The 20,184-nt window shown below is 38.9% G+C and overlaps 2 protein-coding genes across 5 annotated transcripts in view; one reads left to right on the top strand and one right to left on the bottom strand.

Moving 5' to 3' along the window:
- The window catches only part of PREPL (prolyl endopeptidase like), a 57,621-nt gene extending 45,632 nt beyond the window's left edge, over positions 1-11,989 (bottom strand). Inside the window, exons 1-2 of one of the 3 annotated variants that reach the window (XM_057743471.1) lie at positions 11,394-11,989; positions 9,696-10,229 (exon numbers count right to left, since the gene is read on the bottom strand). In XM_057743471.1, coding sequence (XP_057599454.1) covers positions 9,696-9,914 — 219 coding nt within the window. In that variant the 5' untranslated portion in view covers positions 9,915-10,229; positions 11,394-11,989. The remainder of the gene's footprint in view (positions 1-9,695; positions 10,230-11,393) is intronic. The other 2 variants (XM_057743473.1, XM_057743472.1) reach the window with 2 other exon arrangements.
- CAMKMT (calmodulin-lysine N-methyltransferase) overlaps positions 11,928-20,184 on the top strand; it is a 403,439-nt gene continuing 395,182 nt past the window's right edge. For both annotated transcript variants that reach the window (XM_057743477.1, XM_057743475.1), the window contains exon 1: positions 11,928-12,156. In XM_057743477.1, the coding sequence (XP_057599460.1) occupies positions 12,019-12,156 (138 nt within the window). In that variant the 5' untranslated portion in view covers positions 11,928-12,018. The remainder of the gene's footprint in view (positions 12,157-20,184) is intronic.

Genomic DNA, 20,184 nt, shown 5'->3' with positions numbered 1-20,184 from the left:
CTTCTAAGACTGAATCAGGAAGAAATAGAAAATATGAACAGACCAATCTCGAGTAATGAAATTGAAGCCGTGATTAAAAATCTCCCAACAAATAAAAGTCCAGGACCACATGGATTCACAGGTGAATTTTATCAGACATTTAGAGAAGAGCTAACACCCATCCTTCTCAAACTCTTCCAAAAAATTGCAGAGGAAAGAACAATCCCAAACTCATTTTATGAAGCTACCATCACCCTGATAACAAAACCAGACAAAGATACTACAAAAAAAATAAAACTACAGACCAGTATCACTGATGAATTTAGATGCAAAAATCCTCAACAAAATACTAGCCAACAGAATCCAACAACACATTCAAAGGATCAAACACTATGATCAAGTGGGGTTTATCCCTGGAATGCAAGGATTCTTCAATATACACATATCAATCAGTGATACACCATGGTAACAAATTGAAGGATAAAAACCATATAATCATGTCCATAGATGCAGAAAAAGGTTTTGACAAAATTCAACACCCATTTATGATAAAAACTCTCCAGAAGGTGGGCATAGAGGGAACCTACCTCAACATAATAAAGGCCATATACGACAAACCCACAGCAAACATCATTCTCAATGGTGAAAAACTGCAAGCATTCCCTCTAAGATCAGGAACAAGACAAGGATGTCCACTCTTGCCACTACTATTCAACGTAGTTTTGGAAGTCCTTGCCACAGCAATCAGAGAAGAAAAAGAAATAAAAGGAATCCAGATTGGAAAAGAAGTAAAACTGTCACTGTTTGCAGATGACATGATACTATACATAGAAAATCCTAAAGATGCCACCAGAAAACTACTTGAGCTAATCAATGAATTTGGTAAAGCGGCAGGATACAAAATTAACACACAGAAATCTCTTGCATTTCTATACACCAACAATGAAAGAGCAGAAAGAGAAATTAAGGAAACAATCCCATTCACCATTGCAACAAAAAGAATAAAACACCTAGGAATAAACCTCACCAAGGAGGTAAAAGACCTGTACTCAGAAAACTATAAGACACTAATGAAAGAAATCAAAGATGACACAAACAGATGGAGGGACATACCATGTTCTTGGATTGGAAGAATCAACATTGTGAAAATGACTATACTACCGAAAGCAGTTTACAGATTCAATGCAATCCCTATCAAATTACCAATGGCATTTTTCACAGAACTAGAACAAGAAATTTTACGATTTGTATGGAAACACAATAGACCCCGAATAGCCAAAGCAATCTTGAGAAAGAAAGACGGAGTTGGGGGAATCAGGCTTCCTGACGTCAGGCTATACTATAAGGCTACAGTGATCAAGATAGTATGGTACTAGCACAAAAACAGAAATATAGATCAATGGAACAGGATAGAAAGCCCAGAGATAAACTATAGTCAACTAATCTATGACAAAGGAGACAAGGATATACAATGGAGAAAAGGCAGCCTCTTCAATAAGTAGTGCTGGGAAAACTGGACAGCTACATGGAAAAGAATGAAATTAGAACACTTCCTAACACCATACACAAAAATAAACTCAAAATGGATTAAAGACCTAAATGTAAGGCCAAACACTATAAAACCCCTGGAGGAAAACATAGGAAGAACACTCTTTGACGTAAATAACAGCAAGATCTTTTTTAATCCACCCCTAGAAAAATGGAAATAAAAACAAAAATAAATAAGTGGGACCTAATGAAACTTCAAAGTTTCTGCACAGCAAAGGAAACTATAAGCAAGACGAAAAGACAACCCTCGGAATGGGAAAAAATATTTGCAAATGAATCAACAGACAAAGGATTAATATCCAAAATATATAAACAGTTCATCCAGCTCAATTATCAAAAAAATAAACAATCCAATCAAAAAATGGGCAGAAGACCTAAATAGGCATTTCTCCAAAGAAGACATATGGATGGCCAAGAGGCACATGAAAAACTGCTCAACATCACTAATTATTAGAGAAATGCAAATCAAAACGACAATGAGGTATCACCTCACACCGGTTAGAATGGGCATCATCAGAAAAATCTACAAACAGTAAATGCTGGAGAGGGTGTGGAGAAAAAGGAGTGCTCTTGCATTGCTGGTGGGAATGTAAACTGATACAGCCACTATGGAGAACAGTATGGAGATTCCTTGCAAAACTAAAAATAGAACTACCATATGACCCAGCAATCCCACTACTGGGCATATACCCAGAGAACACCATAATTCAAAAAGACACATGCACTCCAGTGTTCATGGCGGCACTATTTACAATAGCCAGGACATGGAAGCAACCTAAATGTCCATCAACAGATGAATGGATAAAGAAGATGTGGTACATATATACAATGGAATATTACTCAGCTGTAAAAAGCAAGGAAACTGGGACATTTGTAGAGACATGGATGGACCTAGAGACTGTCATACAGAGTGAAGTGAGTCAGAAAGAGAAAAACAAATATCGTATATTAACACATATATGTGGACTATAGAAAAATGGTACAAATCAACCGGTTTGCAGGGCAGAAATAGAGACACAGATGTAGAGAACAAACATATGGACACCAAAGGGGAAAGCAGGGAGGGTAGGTCTGGGAACAAACAGGGAGACTGGGATACCAAATTGTACACTCTAAATATATGCAGTTTATTGTAAAAAATAAACAAATAAAAAGTTAGAAGAAAAAATAAGAAAAAAGTCACATTGAGTAGTGTGTACATGTGTATTTACTATGGTATTCTCTCTCTTTGTATATATTTGTAGTGATTTATAATAAAAGATATTAAAAAGAAAGGTAATGTGAATCACGTTACTGGAGGTTTGGTAGTGACTCATTTATTTTTTAATTTTATCTTGGGCTCAGTGACTTTAGTTTTTTCATTTGTAGAGAAAGAACTCACATATTTCCTGATTTTGGAACTTACTAGAATGCTACGGCAATCTAGAGAGTGTGGTACTGGCCTAAGGACAGATATACAGATCAACAAGATAGAACTGAGACTCCAGAGATAAACCCTTACATTTATGGTCAATAGATTTTTGATAAGGGTGCTAAGAAAATTCAATGGGAAAAGAACAGTCTTTTCAACAAATGATGCTGGGCTAAGTGGATATTCACAAGCAAAAGAATGAAGTCAAACTTTGACCCCTCACAGGACATACAAAAAAGTGAATTCAAAATAGATGAAAGATCTAAAGAAAGCTCAGACTAGATGATTTCTATGGTCTTTGTTCAAGCAATAAAATTTATGGTTACATGAAAAGAAAAAAAAAATCATTCATTCAACTATTAACTCATCCACAAACATTTATTGCTTATCTACTATGCGGTAGTCATTAATACTACATGTTAGGCATATAAAGATGTATACTGTAAAATTCTTGTCTTCAGGGACTTCCCAATTTAATGGAAAGAGCAAAAAAATTTAAATAATAATAATTATATAATAATAATAAACAGAGGTAAATATAGTCATGGCTTTTATGGCTTCAACCACTACCATGGACCACTCTTCCCAATTTCCAGACTCGTACGTCCATCTGCCTAGTAAAACCTCCACCTCAGTAGTGAGTTACATTTACTCCTCCTTCCTCATCCTTAACATTTGAGTAACAGTAAGGCTATACATGTGATTGTGAAATAAGTCCATTCGAAACATAAAGATGATCCAGATGTGTTTTCAAATGTTGTGATTTTGAAAAGTTAACATGATGTCTATTCCAGTAAGGGGGATTATCACCCTGTAATCAAATACAATAAAAAATTGGGGGGAATTTCCTGGTGGTTCAGTGGTTAGGACTTGGCGCTTCTGCTCCCGTGGCCTACAGTCAGTCCCTGGTCAGAGAACTCTACTAAGTGGGATAAATAAAGATCAGGGGAGCTTTGTGTCAGTCTAGGTCAGGTTTTGCCGAAAAAAAAAAAAAAAAAAAAAAATTTTTTTCAATACTTTTGCAAGGGACTTTTGGATTTTAGAATCCAAACAGATCAGGGATTATCACTCTATATTCTCTATTACTGTACTAAAATGCCCCAAGTAAAATGCAATCACTCTGTAACTGCAAAGTTTGCTTCTATCTCTTCAATTCTCCCTCAAATCTTACACTTTTCTCTATTTTTCTGGCTACATCCTTAGTTTAGGCTCTCATCTTCATTCACCTTACTGACAAGGCTTTCTACTTTTGTTTTCTGCAATTCTGTCAGAATGATTCTTTTTTTTAAAAGATTTATTTATTGGCTGCGCTGGGTCTTCATCGCTGTGCATGGGCTTTCTCTAGTTGCAGCGAGTGGGGGCCACTCTTTGTTGTGGTGCATGGGCTTCTCAGTACGATAGCTTCTCTTGTTGCACAGCATGAGCTCTAGGCACGTGGGCTCAGCAGTTGTGGCGCACAGGCTTAGCTGTTCCGTGGCATGTAGGATCTTCCTGGCCCAGGGATGGAACCTGTGTCCTGTGTTGGCAGGCGGATTCTTAACCACTGTGCCACCAGGGAAGTCCCAGAGTGATTCCTCTAAAAATGCAAATCTGATTGAATCTACATTTTTCAATGACTTTCTATTGCTTTTAGGATGCAGTTCAAATTTCTCCCAAGATTTACACAACTGCCTATACATGATCTGGCTCCTGCTTACTTCTTTTGGTTCATCTTTGACCATTTTGGATACAGTACTTGTAGGGACTGCCCTCTCTTGATGTGGGGCTCTTACACATGTTGCTCCCTCTGCCTGTACCTTAACTACACTCTCAGTCCTTTCTATTTTGTCTAGCTCAATCCTTTATTTGGGGACTTAGGTTCAAGAATTGTACTGCAACCCACTGAATGGCATTCTATAAAACGGATGTAGGCCCCTATTTATGGTGACAGTCATTCACTCAACAGTATTTATTACTATGTTATGCACTGTCTCAGACAATAGGGAAGCAATATTGAACTGACAGACATGGACCCTACCCTCATGCGGTTTACATTTTAGCTGGGAAGACAGCTAAATGTTACCTCAGAAGGTAACATTTAATCAAGACCTAAAATAGAAGAAGGAACTAGACATACAGGCATGAATGGGATTAGGAATTAGTATGTAAAGGCCCTGAGATGATGGGAAAGAGTTCTGTTCTTTGATTCAGGAAATGACCATTGTAGCTTGACCAAAGTGAATGTGGGCAAAGTGGCAAGAAATGAGATTGAGGCTAGATCTTGCAGGGCCTTGGGGAACATGATTAGGAAAATGGAATTTATGTTTATGTGTTACGAACTTCTGGAAGGGCTACAGAGTGACCTGACTTAATTTATATTTTAAGATCACTCTTCCAATTGTATGAAAATGTGTTAGAAGTGAAGGCAAGCAAGGAACCTACTTAGGTGGCTTCACCAGTGGTCTAGGTGAAAGATAACTGAGCGATGGTGGTATAGATGGAGAAATATGGACAGATTCACCATATATTTTGGATGTTAATGCAATGTGTTTCTGAAAGCATGTCAGAAATGATGGTATACATGATTTGGGGTATATAAATATTTAATTAGAAAGAATATAGCTAGCACATCAGACTGGTGACTTACTATTATTCGTTAAGATGAGACAAGTTGGTTACACTAAAATAGTTAAGTAAATAATAGCCTAGGTGGTATGGTGATAGGTAAAAATCACGAAGCTAGTTTGGTATACACTGCTAATGGGTGTGATGGCAGGGTAAAGGAACAGGAGGAATAACATATGTTTCTCCATGCTCTGGCTTGAATAACTGAGTACGGAGCAGTGAGATAAAGAAGAGCTGAGTCACGGCTGGGAGAGCTGAAGTTCAGCTGCAGACAGTTGGAGAAGTCAGTAAGCTGTCCAACTGGAGGTTAATTCTGTGCAGCACAGAGGTGAGTCTGGGATGAAGGTAATAACTGCTATGGTACTAAGCCATGGGAATGGATAAAATTATTTAAGAAGAAATTAAAGAGAGAAAAAAGCACCAGGAGCAAGCCCTGATAAACTCCAAAGTTGAGAATTCATATGGAGGAAGTTAGAAAAGGAGATTGAGAAGAGTTTGTTTGTAAAGCAGGAAGAAAAGTAGGAAAATGTGGAGTCAAGAGGCCAAAAGAATGTTTCAAGGAGGGAATGGTCAAGCACGTCAAATCTGCTGAGAGCATCTCAAAGAGGAGGAAAGGGAAGTACCTACTGGGTTGAAATAAGTTACATCTTTGGTGACAATGACAAAAAATTTTAATGGGGGATGGGAGCCATACTCCAGCAGGTTAAATAGTAAATAGAATTGAAAAAAAACCCAATAATTAAGTGGCACCTAGGGACTTCCCTGATGGCCCAGTGGGTAAGACTCTGTGCTCCCCATGCAGGCAGCCTGGGTTTGATCCCTGGTCGGGGAACTAGATCCTGCAGGCATGCCGCAACTAAGAAGTCCGCATGCCGCAACTAAGAGTCTTCATGCCACGACAAAGATCCTGTGTGCCACAACTGAGGCCCGGCGTAGCCAAGATAAATATATTAAAAAAAAATTTATATATAAAAAAAAGTAGTAGTACCTACAATGCAGTCCCACTCCACGAACTATTACCAAAAAAACCCAAAAAACAAAACAACAAAAAACCTATTGTGAGATTACAATTTTTCTTTTCTTTCTGGCTTTCTTTCCTGATGATGTTTTGAAACCTGTCAAAACCAGTGATTCCCACAAATCACAGATCACTAGTGCCAGTGAAGGAGGTATCTTTCAACTTATCTAAGAGACTACTATAAGAATTGCTTATCTATATTGTAGAGAGTCAATGGACAAATGTCTAACCATTTTTTTTTTTTCCTTATTTGGTTTTCTTTTTGTATCTCATTCAAATTATTATGATCAAAGGTTTCAGGAACTATTTTTGTTGGCAGAGCAGAATAGGATGAGATGAAAGATAAAGAAATGTGGCATCTGGATTGATGCTAGTCTTTGAATATTACTAGCTGGTGCATAAGTGTAATGGGATAAGTTCATCTTGCCATCTGGCTAATGTAAAATAGAAAGTCAAGGTACCTGCCAGTAAGAACTTCAGAACTGAATGAATTCAATGAAGTTTAGGTCAAATTTGGTCACAAATGTGCCTAGTTCCTAAATGCAGGTCCACTATCACTGGCAGGCTGGGAATTTCAGAATTGAGGAACTTAAAACAAAAAAAGAGATCCCTAGGCCTCAGTCATTAAGAGATTCTGATCCAGCAGATGTGGGGTGAGATCTAGGAATTTGCATTTCTAAAAAGTTCCCCAGGATTTCTGATACACAGCCAGAATGCAGGAGTTGGTACTAGAAGTCCCAAACGTATAAATGATAATTTGTTGGTAACAAGGTAGAGATATAAAATCATGAAATTTTAGCATTTGGAGGACTTTTGGAGAGAACACCAAGCTGAAACTCCCCCCTTTATTTCCAGTCAGAAAGATTAGAGTCTTGACTAGTTCACAGACACACCAGTCATGGCTAGATCTCTTATTTTCTGGCATTTCTACAATATTACACAGGCTGCCTTCTCTTACTCTTTAGTTAACTTATAAGTCCTTAAGTAAATATATTTTAATTTGCCTACAGGCACTAATTACTTTTTCTACTTTGTTGTTCCCATTACGGTGTACAAAGTTGGAACTGTGTGGATGTTTACGTAAATGTGCATTCTTGCCTACAGGTCTCTTCACAGCTTCCCCAGATCCCAGTGATCATAAAGGACAGAGACCAGAGCTTCTAGATCAGACCAGAAGGAATGGTTGATACATGACATGTGAAAGCAGGACCACTACCAGGTGAAAGAATTACTAAAAGAGCTCCTTTTCATGGAGTCACTGAATCAGGTTAAAGCTTCCAGGTGATAAGATTCTATGAAAGAGAACTGAAAAGTTGCTTCAGGGACAAATGGAGGGAAAAAATAGACAAACTCCTGCACAGAGTGTGAGCTAATCTCACAGCTGTCACTCTGATGGTAATTCCTGACTACTATTTATAAACTAAGACTTAAGATAAAAGTATAACATGACAAAATGTTCTAAACACAATGCAAAGTAAAAAGATCTAAATGTCTAAAATGTGACCAATAAGTAAAATTTGAAAGTTTATCTTTCTAAAGTAGGACACATGTGCAAATACACACACACAAAGGATAAAAATGAAACAAAAGACATAAAAATTTTGAGTGAGTAAAGAAAGTGCTATAGTAAAGAAACTAAGATGCTATAAAAAGAAAAATTTGAATGAATGAACTGTAAAGAGTAAAAGTCTAGGACTAACAGATAAAAAGTTGAAAGCAAACGACAAAACTCCCCCCAAACTTCTCATAACAAATAAGTATGAGCTACAAAAAGAGCAAAAATTAAAAACCAGAAAAATTGAGTAAAATATTAAAAATACCATTTTTATAAACAGAAGAAGCTGCTCAAGTGTGTATCAACAGATGAATTGATAAATAAAATGTGGTATATTCATATAATGGAATATTATTCAGCTACTAAAAGGAACAAAGTTCCCATATATGCTACAATATGAATGAGCCTTGAAAACATTATGCTAAGCGAAATAAGCTAAACACAAAAGGATAAATATAATTCCACTTATTTAAATTATCTAGAATAGACAAATTCATAGAGACAGAGTATATTAAAGGTTTCCAGGCATTCAATAAAGACAGGAATGGGGAGTTATTGCTTAATGGGTGCATTTTTTTCAGGTGACACCAGGGTTTTGGAGATAGTGGTAACAGCTGTATAACATTGTGATGTAATTAATGCCACTGAGTTATACACTTAAAAATGGTTAAAGTGGAAAATTTTGTTGTATATATTTTACTACAATAAAAAATAAGTCAAAACAGGCTAAAAATATTAGTATGTAACAAAACAATTAAAATCAGATATTAAAATATTAAAATAACAAAACATGCTAAAATATTGCAAGAATATCACTCCTAAACGTAATTTAAGGAAGCTAAGGAACATAGCAAGTATGAGGCAGGGGAGGTGTGTCAAAGAGCAGCATAAGTACCTCAGTCTCAAAGAATTAGGATGTGCACATAATTTACCACCCTAACCAAGACACTTCTGAGAGGAAAGGGGACACTATTAATAATCACATAGGGACAACAGGTATAGACTGGGACTGTTGGAGTCAACTCAGGATATGTGGTCATTCTACATACAAGGGCAGTAGGTCCTCGAGGTTGAGGTCATGCCCACAGCTTGGAGTTTGACCAGAGTACAATGGTCTGAAAGCATCTTTCTGAAGGACACAAGCGGTAAAAAATGCAAATCCTGTTTTCACTTTTTTTTTTTAACAGAGAAGTAACACAATTACATGGGCTTTACTGAAGTTTACTAATTTGGGATTCAGCATATTATTAGATTTTATTAACAGCTATTATGATAGTTTAGGAATTTTAGAAAGCTGAATTATACTTTGAATTGCACTGGTAGGTACAATAAGGAATTCCTGAGGTGAATCATTTTTTATAAGTCTATTATATATTACATTAGAGCTCTATAAACATATATGTATATATTCTTTCATACTTATACATGACTACAGACAATCGAGCCTGAACATTAAAAAAAATCAAACCAGAATTCCTGAGAAAAGTAGTAACTGAAGTAGTTTATTTTTAAAGTAGTTTATTTTTAAACTAACATTAATCTTAAAGGCCTACACATAGGTTAACTTAAACAGTCCATACCTTACATGAGAAGTTCCGACTTGGGATGTTTCTTGCTAACTCTGATATCCTGGGTTTATTCTGCAGACACTTGGTTAGGTGATATTTTTTCAATTTTATTCTATTGTAATAACGATCAGCGAAGTTACAGTGATTCAAATGCTGTTTCTGCATGCATTTCCCAAGGTGAGGAATACTATACTTCAAAGCTTGTAGAAATAATTTGCTCTTCTGCTGCATGATATCAAAGTCCCTGATTTATACTCCCTTTGGGGCTGCCAGCACATGAATGATTTTCATAGGAACGATTACATAGTAGTGGGTTCTCAGAGCATCTAAGATCTGCAGTTCTTACCCCTCCCCTTTGGGGCCGTGTACCCCTCAGGTTACGAGTAACTGCAGACAGCAGGTAACAGATTAAAAGTATCTGAAAACTTGTACAAGTTTCATTCAAATCATGCTTCTCGGCAGATGTGACTTAAATGTCTCATTTATAAAGTCAATCCTATTAGGCTCAAACTATGCAGCACTGATTCTGGTACACACATGGGCAAACTAAAAAAACAAAACAAAAAAGTAAAATAAAAATTTGCAAATAAGTACACAGACTTAATAGGAGGCACCTCAGGAACTCTGAGGGCTTTTAAAGGCAAAACAGCTTTGATTTCACATAATTCAGACCTTATCTTTGGTCTGTACGCAGAGGATAAACTGGAAAAGTCCAATTACTTAATAAAGGTAGAGGAGAAAGGATTATATTTATTGAGTGTTTGCTACGTGCCAGATGATTTTACATACTTCATCTAATTTGAACTTCATAGGGACCTGATGGAGTAGCTATTACGATGTTGACCTTACAGGTGAGCAAACTGTGGCTCGGGAAGCTTTAAGCAACTACCCTAGGTCACATGAAGAGTAAGTAGCAGAGCAATAAGTCTATCTAGACGTAACAACAACTGCACTTTACTGTTAAAAAGGTATTTAGCTCTTTAGTAAACCTGGGTTCAGGTCTTCACTCCTGCACTTACCACCTGTTATTAGTTTCTTCATCTGCAACACAAAGATAATGACCCTACTTACCCTACCGAGTAGTTGTTCTACGAATGAGACAATTTATGTTAAAATCTTAATAAAGTGCCCGGCACGTAGTAACCACTCAATAAACGGTGGCTACTATTTTTAGGACAGGGAAAACCTAGGTATGTTGCACACTGCTGAACGTCATCGTGGAAGTCTTCCACAAAATGCTCCTAGGTATCAGAGGTACAATACTGCGTCAGCTTTACCACAGCTCGGATCCGCCACGACGCCCCTGCCCCTCTTAACCCCTTTCTATGTCGCAGCAAAATAACGGGAGGGTGGGGATACGGAGATGAGCAGCCGACACCAGCAAAAACAAACCAATAAATAAAATAAGAAAAAATAAAATAAAGGCCCTAAATCACTACATCCATGCCGGCAGCCTCCATCCACCCATCTTGCACCCGCAGGGAGAAGACAGTGGGCAAGACTAGGGATGGGGTAGGGGAGACAAACGAGTGTTCCTGGGAGAACCTATTCGTTTTCCCTGTGCATCCGAGTGTGAGAGGGAGTGGTACCATGTGCCACGCAGTGAAAGGACATGGGTCAAAAAGCTAGGACCAAGGGACTAAGGGATGGGGGGAGGAAGGGGTCAAGGGAAGAGACTCCCAGTCTACATGCCCTCCCCCCCATACGTACGCAAATTGAAAGTCAGTCTGGCTCTAGACACGCAAAGGAGTGAAGGCAGGCCGGAGCACCCGAAGCTCTCAGGAAGGAGCACAGTTGTCACCTCAGGCGCGTTCAGCCGAAGTCTGTGTCCTGCAGCTAGCTGAACAGCAGCCTACCCAGAGCCGCCCGGAGCTGGTTTGCAGCACGCCGTTTACGTAACCCCCATCTGGCACGAGCACTAAGCAGATTCCGCCATCTTTACTGTGGTCAAGAATGGATTTTTCTCCTCCTGGGTTCATTAATGCTCAAAGATATAAGCCTTTTGGTCCTTTGCCAGTCTTAAGAACTCTAGATGGAATAGCAGAGAGGAGAACAAAAAGGGGCAGCGTCGCACTAGGTCTGCCACAGTTCCCTCACCTTCTGGTCTGACCTCACTTAAGATGGCCACCAGCAAAATGGTGCAGTGACGAGAGCGGCGCGGCCCCGGTTGCTAAGGAGATGAGACTACCGGAAATGCGGAATTCGGGGAGGGCGCGCTTGCTAGGGCGGTGGGAGGGAGGCCTGGCGTCACAGGTCCTGATAGGGAAAAAGTAGGCAGGTCCTGGCAGGGGAGAGCTGTGGCCGCGGCATCTCGGCTCCAGGCGGCTCCAGCGGGATGGAGTCTCGAGTCACGGACTCCGGGGCCGGCCAGGATGAGCGCGGCGCGGGCGAAGGCCGGGCGAGCAGCGGCGCCTCTCGGGGACCTGCAGCCTCGGCGCCCTTGGGTGCCGCCCGGTGGAAGCTCCTGCGGCAGGTAGGGGAGAGCTCTCATCTCACCTTTGCCTTTGGCCACTCCCCTCGCAAGCGACTGGCAGCTACTCTCCCCTTGGAAGCTCGGGGAGTTTCCTCACAATTTTGCCGGGAGCCACCTAAGAGGCGCCCCCTTGGTTCACCTAAGGGTCCCACCAAAAGGGGGGCATCGGATGCCATTGGGCAGGGAGGGGGCAGCCAAGGCGGAGTCCTGGGAAACTGAGATCGAACTGGAAGGTCCCTTTCTAGACAGTAGTTCGCATCTGAGAAACTTTTCTCCTTGCTTGCCAGTAGGGTTGGTGGGACCGCCGCTCCCCAGCCCATACTGCTCTCCTTTCCTGCTTCTGTTTTACTTTCTCCCCCTGGTTCTTCCTCCTTGCTTCTTAACTCCTAGCCTGATTCTAGCCTCAAATCTGGCCCCTCTCTTGGTGATCGGCGTGGTTGACTGTGTTGGGACTGTGACGTTGCACGTGTTGCTTCGGTTTCTTCCGTGAAGCTGAGAACGAAGAGAGTTGCGAGGGCTGCTCGCCTCGCCCCGCCCCCCCTCTCTTTCAAGAGAAAGTTACCTGACTGTCTTGTAGTTTGAAGTGATCTGCGAGATAGTCGATGTCTAATTGTGTTGATTTGTTTGCTGGCGGTTATCTTTTAGCACTTCAAAGTTGCTGCTGTTTTGGTAATTTCAGTTGTGTGCAGGTTTGAAATTTTTCTGACTTGGTATCACTGATGCTCTTTCCCAACTGCTTGAAGTGAAATCTGTTTACTGTTTATACCCCAGTGTTATGCTTCTGCTTGGGGTTTCCTGCTAAACTGTTTTATTCAACAGGACACTTTCCGTTTCTGACTTGTATTTCGAAAAGAGTTTCTCAGCTATTGCCGGGAAGTACTTGAGATTGTGCGTTTAGTATTTTGGGGGTTTCTTTGTTTGCAACTGTCACCTTTCATACAGTGGCCTTCCAGTGCTGTCGTGACACAACTCAAAGATCAGTTCTTTGCTGATGCATTGAAAGCCCTTGCAGAGCATTAATGATCTGGTTTTGCTATTAATGTTGCAAATGGTGTTACAGCATAATAAAATGTGTGTCCTCATAGATCGTTACTATAGGAAATTTCTATGGTGAAGTAAACATCAGCTAAAGTTAAATTATCAAAATAGTAAATTCGGGATTTAAAATGATCAATAAGATCTTATCGTGATGACTTCAGTAATTCTTAGTAAAAATTGTAGGTGACCATCACTTATGTTGAAATAAGGATAAGTTTCAGGTATGGCTGAACTCCGGACATGCTTTAAAGTTTAATGATTTGGTATACATGTGCCTCATGCTTAGAGTCTTTTTCTTTCTCAACTTGGTGAATGACTTCATCCTTCAGACCTCTGTTTCAGTCTCCCCTTATGTGAAGCCTCTGCTGACTCCTCTGGACTGAGTTAGACTTTTAGCTCACCGTTTGGGTGAACTTCATGTCACATTATTTTATGATCATTTGATCAGAGTCCAACTTTCTCATTTAGAATAGGAGTTCTCCCTGGGAAAATATGATATGTTGTTAATCTCCATCTTCTGCACAGGATGTGGATAGTTGATTTTTAGTAGATATGGTTACATGTTGTGGAAAGTCTGAGAGTAAGGACAGTCCTTAAGTGGCCCACAGAACCTCATCCTCAGTGTATTGTATCAGTGAGCTATTGCTGAGTAACAAATAACTACACCGTCACAGTTGCATGCAGCAGTGAACATTTATTCTGTTTGTGAGCCATCTGGGAGTTGACTGACATAGGCTGTGGTCAGCTGAGTGGCTCTATGCTGCATGCTTGGCCCAGATGCCTCTAATCCTGGGACTGGTTGACTGACATGTTCTCATGATGATGACAGAGGTATAAGAGAGCAAACGCAACCACTGAAACACATTTTAAGCACCTACTAATATCCTGTTGGCCAAAGTAAGGTACTTAGCCAAGCCTAAGATTCAGGGGGCAGAGAAAAAATGTTTTTTTCTTCAAGGGGGCAGGGGAGAAAGTGAATATTTTTCTATAATAATCTAATCTGCCATGTATTTTAAACATTTGCAGGCTCTTAGTAAATATGTTTTAAGTGAATGGACCATTTGCATCTTGTTAGCATCCAGAACTGGAAAACTGTGAGGAATCTAAGCAAGTTTCTCTCTCTTATAGGACATCATGACATCTGCTTATGTCTCCTTGTTTTCTCCCCCACATTTCTGTCTTTCCAGTAGGGCTGTGGTGCTATCTCATGGCCCTTCACCTTAACTGTTCGATATTTTCTATGTTTTAAAATTAATATTTTTGAGAGAAAATCTTGTTGACCTAGTTCATCATTTGATACCAGGTCACATTGATCTCAGGTGGCCTTGGCCTGCAGTGGCTTGAAGCGGGATTTTGGTTTACTGCTGGAGATTGAGGTTGGGGTGTGGCAGTGAGAGCACTGAATCCTAGCCACAGTGGCCAGTGACAAGGCCCTGGCCTGTCAACTGTGTAGAAATGAATTTCCACGTAGAGACAGAAAGTAGTGAAACAAGTAAAGTGTTTATTAGGAGGAAAAGAGTATGTTTGGTTAGACACATGGGTGGGCTCAGAGAGAGAGCTGCGGCCCCATGGTAGTTTGAATCACTTTTTTTTTTTTAAGCTCTTTATTGGGATATATTTGCTTTACACTCTTGTACCAGTTTTTGAGGTACACCAAAGTGAATTAGCTGTATTTATACATATATCACCATATCCCCTCCCTCCCGCGACTCCCTCCCTCCCTCCCTGTCCTGGCCCTCTAAGGCATCTCCCATCATCAAGTTGATCTCCTTTTGTTATACAGCAACTTCCCACTAGCTATCTATTTTATAGTTGGTTTGAATCACTTTGATGGGGCATTTCTTCTGGGTTTCCTTTGGCCAATCATCTTGCTTTGCCTGGTTCTGAGCCTGTGTTTGGTATATCTCAGGATCCTCCCATGTTTGCCTGTGCATCTCTTAGCCAAGATGGATTCTAGCGAAGAGGCCTGTGGGTAGGTTGGCATCACTTACTATAACGTCCCTTCCCTTTTTGACCTTCAAGGAGCCTTTCCATGCGTGTGTAGTTGGGAAGGTCTCCTTGACTTCAAGAATGAGGAATATGTGGTCTTTTATCTCTTATCTGGGCAGAGCTGAGCTCTTCTGTCTCCTGCTATTTTGGAGTATCTGTCCACAGGGGAAAAACTCCAGCTGCTCACCCTGGGGCACATGCATCTTCTGCCTCAACATGATAAATTGCTGACTTTTGAGTCTGGTGCCCACTTTAATCAGATGAGGTCTGGAAGTCTATGGATCAGTATCAATAGAGGCTGTGGATATTGTTCTATAATATTTTCGTCTTTGTTGGGTCTCATTACCTGATGGCAGAGATAGCTGTTGGCAACTTCATCATCCACCTGGCTAGTGATCCAGAAGGAATAACGCTTTTTCCCCAACACCCAAATCATTTCCTCCAGAGAACTCTGATAGGCCAAGTTTGAACCAATTGCTGTGTTTAGGAGAACAGTGCACTTTGGCCTGGGTAATCAGCCCACCCCGTGGCAGGGAAAATAACAACCCTACTATTATTGCATAGAGTGAGGGAGGGGCATTTCCCAAGAGGAAGGGATGCAGAGCAGATGAAAAAGTAGCAAATGACCATTACATACATGCTTACACACATCTCACAATCACCTACAGAATGAATAATGGGGCCTAGAGGTCTGAATACATGGCTGAAGAATCTGATTAATGGACTGTTTCACAGTACAATTTATTTTTGTTTTTTTGTTTTTTATTTATTTTTTAAAGATGTATTTATTTATTTTATTTTATTTTATTTTATTTGCCTGCGTTGGGTCTTCGTTGCTGCGTGCAGGCTTTCTCTAGTTGTGGCAGGTGGGGGCTGCTCTTGCTTGCTGTGCGCAGGTTTCTAGTGGTGGCTTCTCGTTGCAGAGCACAGGCTCTAGGCACTTGCACTTCAGTAGTTGTGGCGTGTGGGGTCAGTATTTGTGGTGCATGGGCTTAGTTGTTCTGCGGCATGTGGGACCTTCCCGGACCAGGGATCAAATCCATGTCCCTTACATTGGCAGGCAGATTCTTAACCACTGCACCACCAGGGAAGTCCCTGATTATTTTATTTTTTGAGTAGAGCACATGCAATTTTTTTTTCTATTTTTTAAATTAATTTTTTATTAGTTATCTATTTTATACATATTAGCATATATATGTCAACCCCAACCTCCCAATTCATCCAACCACCTCATCCCCATCCCCAACTCCCCCCTTCGTGTCCATATGTTTGTTCTTTATATCTGTGTCTCTATTTCTGCCTTGCAAACTGATTCATCTGTACCCTTGTTCTAGATTCCACATATATGCGTTAATATATGATATTTGTTTTTCTCTTCCTGACTTATGGAAAGTCCCTGATTATTTTAAAGTGAAATTATTTTCCAAGGTTAGAAATCACCTCATTTTCTATTTTCTAATCCTATTATATTTTCCTAACAAACAATTTGACTTATTTTTAACATTTAAAAACAGCTTACGTACTGGATAAATATGCAAAAATGTGTATGCAAGTGAGATCATCACAGTACCTTTATCAAAAAACTGATTTTTACCATATCAAAAAAAGCAATCTTAAGATATGAACAGTATGTATAGTATGAACACTTTAAGAATTATTCATAGCTATATGTATATGCATAGATGGATATTTAACAGGGTGCTTTTCCTGAGTGGTAGAATTTTGAGTGAGTTTTTACTCTTTGTATTTAAACTTCTTTTACAGTGAACATGATTATTTTCAAATCATTTTTTCATCTATTCCCAGATGCATAGTTTTAATTCTGACATCTTTGAAATTGGGATATGTCTTTTAGTTGGTGGTACCCAATAGGCAGTTTATTCTATGTAACATCAGAAGGAAGAAAGAAAATGTTGAATCTTATAATTAATGATGTCCCTGATTTGATGAAATACAGTCAGGGGAAGGGAGGACAATTTTTTTCATTTTGATAAAAAACACTGAAGACCTTTGACTGCCAGAAAAGCGATTCCATGAGTGATCAAAATCATTCCCAGAACAAGATGATAAATGATAGAAGTTCCTATTACCTCGGTTGGTTAATTGAGAAAGTTGGTTAAAAAGGTGAATCATAAAAATGATACATATGCTGAAGTGAAGCTACAACCTGAGTGTCAGATCCTCCTAGATATTTATAATTAGTTCTTTATATTTTTACATTTGGCTTCCCACATCTAAATTGATAGTAAATTTTTAAACAACTTAGCTTTATCGAGCAAACTTACCTTTGTCTTTTCAAAACATTCAACTTAGTTTTTATGGAAGCCACGTAAAAATAAAATGAAATAATGATTACTACTTCTAATAATTGTTATTTTATTAGTTTTTGTAATATTTGATTCATGACAATGATAAGAACAACTGGTATACAAAAGCTTGTGAAGAAGGATGATTAACTTGGCTAGCAACTCAACAAGGAAGGGCAGGAATAGTGCATTGGCCCTATTCAGTTCACATGGCCCAGTCTGAATATTTCATAGAGGGAATGGAGAGCGTCTGTTAGTCCAGAGAGTCAGTTACAAGAGATGCACTATATTTTGTGCTCTGTTTAGGTCTCCTGCTTCCATTGTAGGAAATAGCAACTAGACACCGTGAGACCATGTCAGAAATGCTTATGTGGTGTGAGTGTAAATCTTGCACTGATTGTGGTTTAGATCCCTACATAAATGAAGAGTTGAGGGATGGACTCTTCATTGGTTTTTATTGGCATCATGTGGATCACTTTATGCAGCAGGGGCTGGGCAGGGTCATTCGTGCTCTTTCACACTTTTTTTTTTTGCATGGAGAATTATTTGTTGCCAATATTTTATACATCGTATTTATAAGGGTTTTTTGCACATTGTTGAAGTTCAGCTGACATATCAGTTGATTGTAGAACTTTGTACTGCTGTAGTCACAGATGACAGATTTTTGGTGCTTCGCGGAACATACTTTAACCTTAAGCATCCATGTAATGCTCACCCCTGACACCCACTGTTCAAACCTTGTTGACATATACGTCAGTGACTGGAGATTTTCTTTTTTATGTCTCTGATTTATTACGATTAATAATTGGTTTCATTGGGTTCCTTAAAAATATTTAGGATTGTACTTTAGGTTAAAAAGGTGAGAATGAATGTTTTCTTGAATTTAGAAGTATGTAGCTTATCAATCTAAAAACAAAATATTCCATCAGTAATTATTTTGAAAGAAATGAACTTTGTGCTGTAAAGAAAATAAAATGTTTAGAGGGCTCCGCATGTGAAAGCATTTGTCTTTTTAGATTCATAGAGCTGTAAAAGTTATTAGACTGTATTAATCATTAGTCTTCCTAAGACTAAATATAACAATTTTTCAGAGGTTAAATACTTTAACCCCCGTTTCTAAAATAATGCTGAATATTTTTATTTTGCTCATTTTTATTATTTAAATTAAGACCAGAAATCTATGATTTATTTTCATTCTTTTTTAAGAACTTTTATTGAGATATAATTAACGTATAATGAACTGCATATATATTTTTAAAGAACTTTTATTGAGATACAATTGACATACAATAAACTGCATACATTTATAGCATACAATTTGATTTTTTTTCTTATTAGTAATGTATATATGGCAATCCCAATCTCCCAGTTCATCCCACCCCACCCCCCCCAACTTTCCCCCCTTGATGTCCATATATTTGTTCTCTAGATCTGTGTCTCTATTTCTGTCTTGCAAACTGGTTGATCTGTACCATTTGTGTATATTCTGCACATATGCGTTAATATATGATATTTGTTTTTCTCTTTCTGACTTATTTCATTCAGTATGACAGTCTCTAGGTCCATCCATGTCTCTACAAATGTCCCAATTTCGTTCCTTTTTGTGGCTGAGTAATATTCCATTGTATATATGTACCATATCTTCTTTATCCATTCATCTCTTGATGGACATTTAGGTTGCTTTCATGACCTGGCTATTGTAAATGGTACTGCAGTGAACATTGGGGTGCATGTGTCTTTTTGAATTATGGTTTTCTCTGGGTATATGCCTAATAGTGGGTTTGCTGGGTCGTATGGTAATTCTATTTTTAGTCTTTCAAGGAACCTCCATACTGTTCTCCATAGTGGTTGTATCAATTTACATTCCCACCAACAGTGCAAGAGGGTTCCCTTTTCTCCACACCTTCTCCAGCATTTATTGTTTGTGGATTTTCTGATGAAGTCCATTCTAAGGGGTGTGAGGTGATACCTCATTGTTGTTTTGATTTGCATTTCTCTAATAATTAGTGATGTTGAGCAGCTTTTCATGTGCCTGTTGGTATTTGCAATCTTAAAAACAGTTTTGAGCCCTAAAAATGATGCTTTTATATGAATTTTTCTAAGATTAAAAAGTTTACTATTTAGAAAATTTTCAGCTTTATTGAGGTATAATTGACAAAACTGTGAACTATTTTAAGTATACAATGTGATGATTTGATATATATATATACATTGTGAAAGGATTCCCCACCCTTACCCCCAATGAGTTAACACAGCCATCACCTTTGTTGTTGTTGTTGTTGTTGTTAACAGTTTCTTCCATTCCTTTCTTTTTTCTGGAGCTTTCAAACAACCTTATATTTTCATTTGCTCTACCTGGTTTTCATTGCCTTCTCGTTCCTTCTAAATTCCTTGTGAAAAACAGAGTCTGTATCCCTCTTTCAGGTCTAGTTTTTTGCCATCTTAGGAAGCTGCTCTCTCTAGGTACTCTTTTTGACTTCACAGTTCTAGCTTAGACACCAAACTTTATTTATAACGTTTATAACCTTTTTTCTCTGAACTTTGAATATTTTCCTTCACCCCTTGATAATTCCATTTGAATACTATTTAATTATATACATAGGGGTTTGGAAGGAGATATTCTAAAAGTGGTAGGTGATAAGATTATACCTTGATGGGAGATTTGAGTATTCTCTCAAGTCACAAAGCTGCAGAC

The sequence above is a fragment of the Hippopotamus amphibius genome, chromosome 7 (genome assembly GCF_030028045.1).
Source record: "Hippopotamus amphibius kiboko isolate mHipAmp2 chromosome 7, mHipAmp2.hap2, whole genome shotgun sequence".
NCBI lineage: Eukaryota > Metazoa > Chordata > Mammalia > Artiodactyla > Hippopotamidae > Hippopotamus > Hippopotamus amphibius.
The sequence above is the reverse complement of the archived record's forward strand: the minus strand, read 5'-3'. Positions and strand labels throughout refer to the sequence as shown.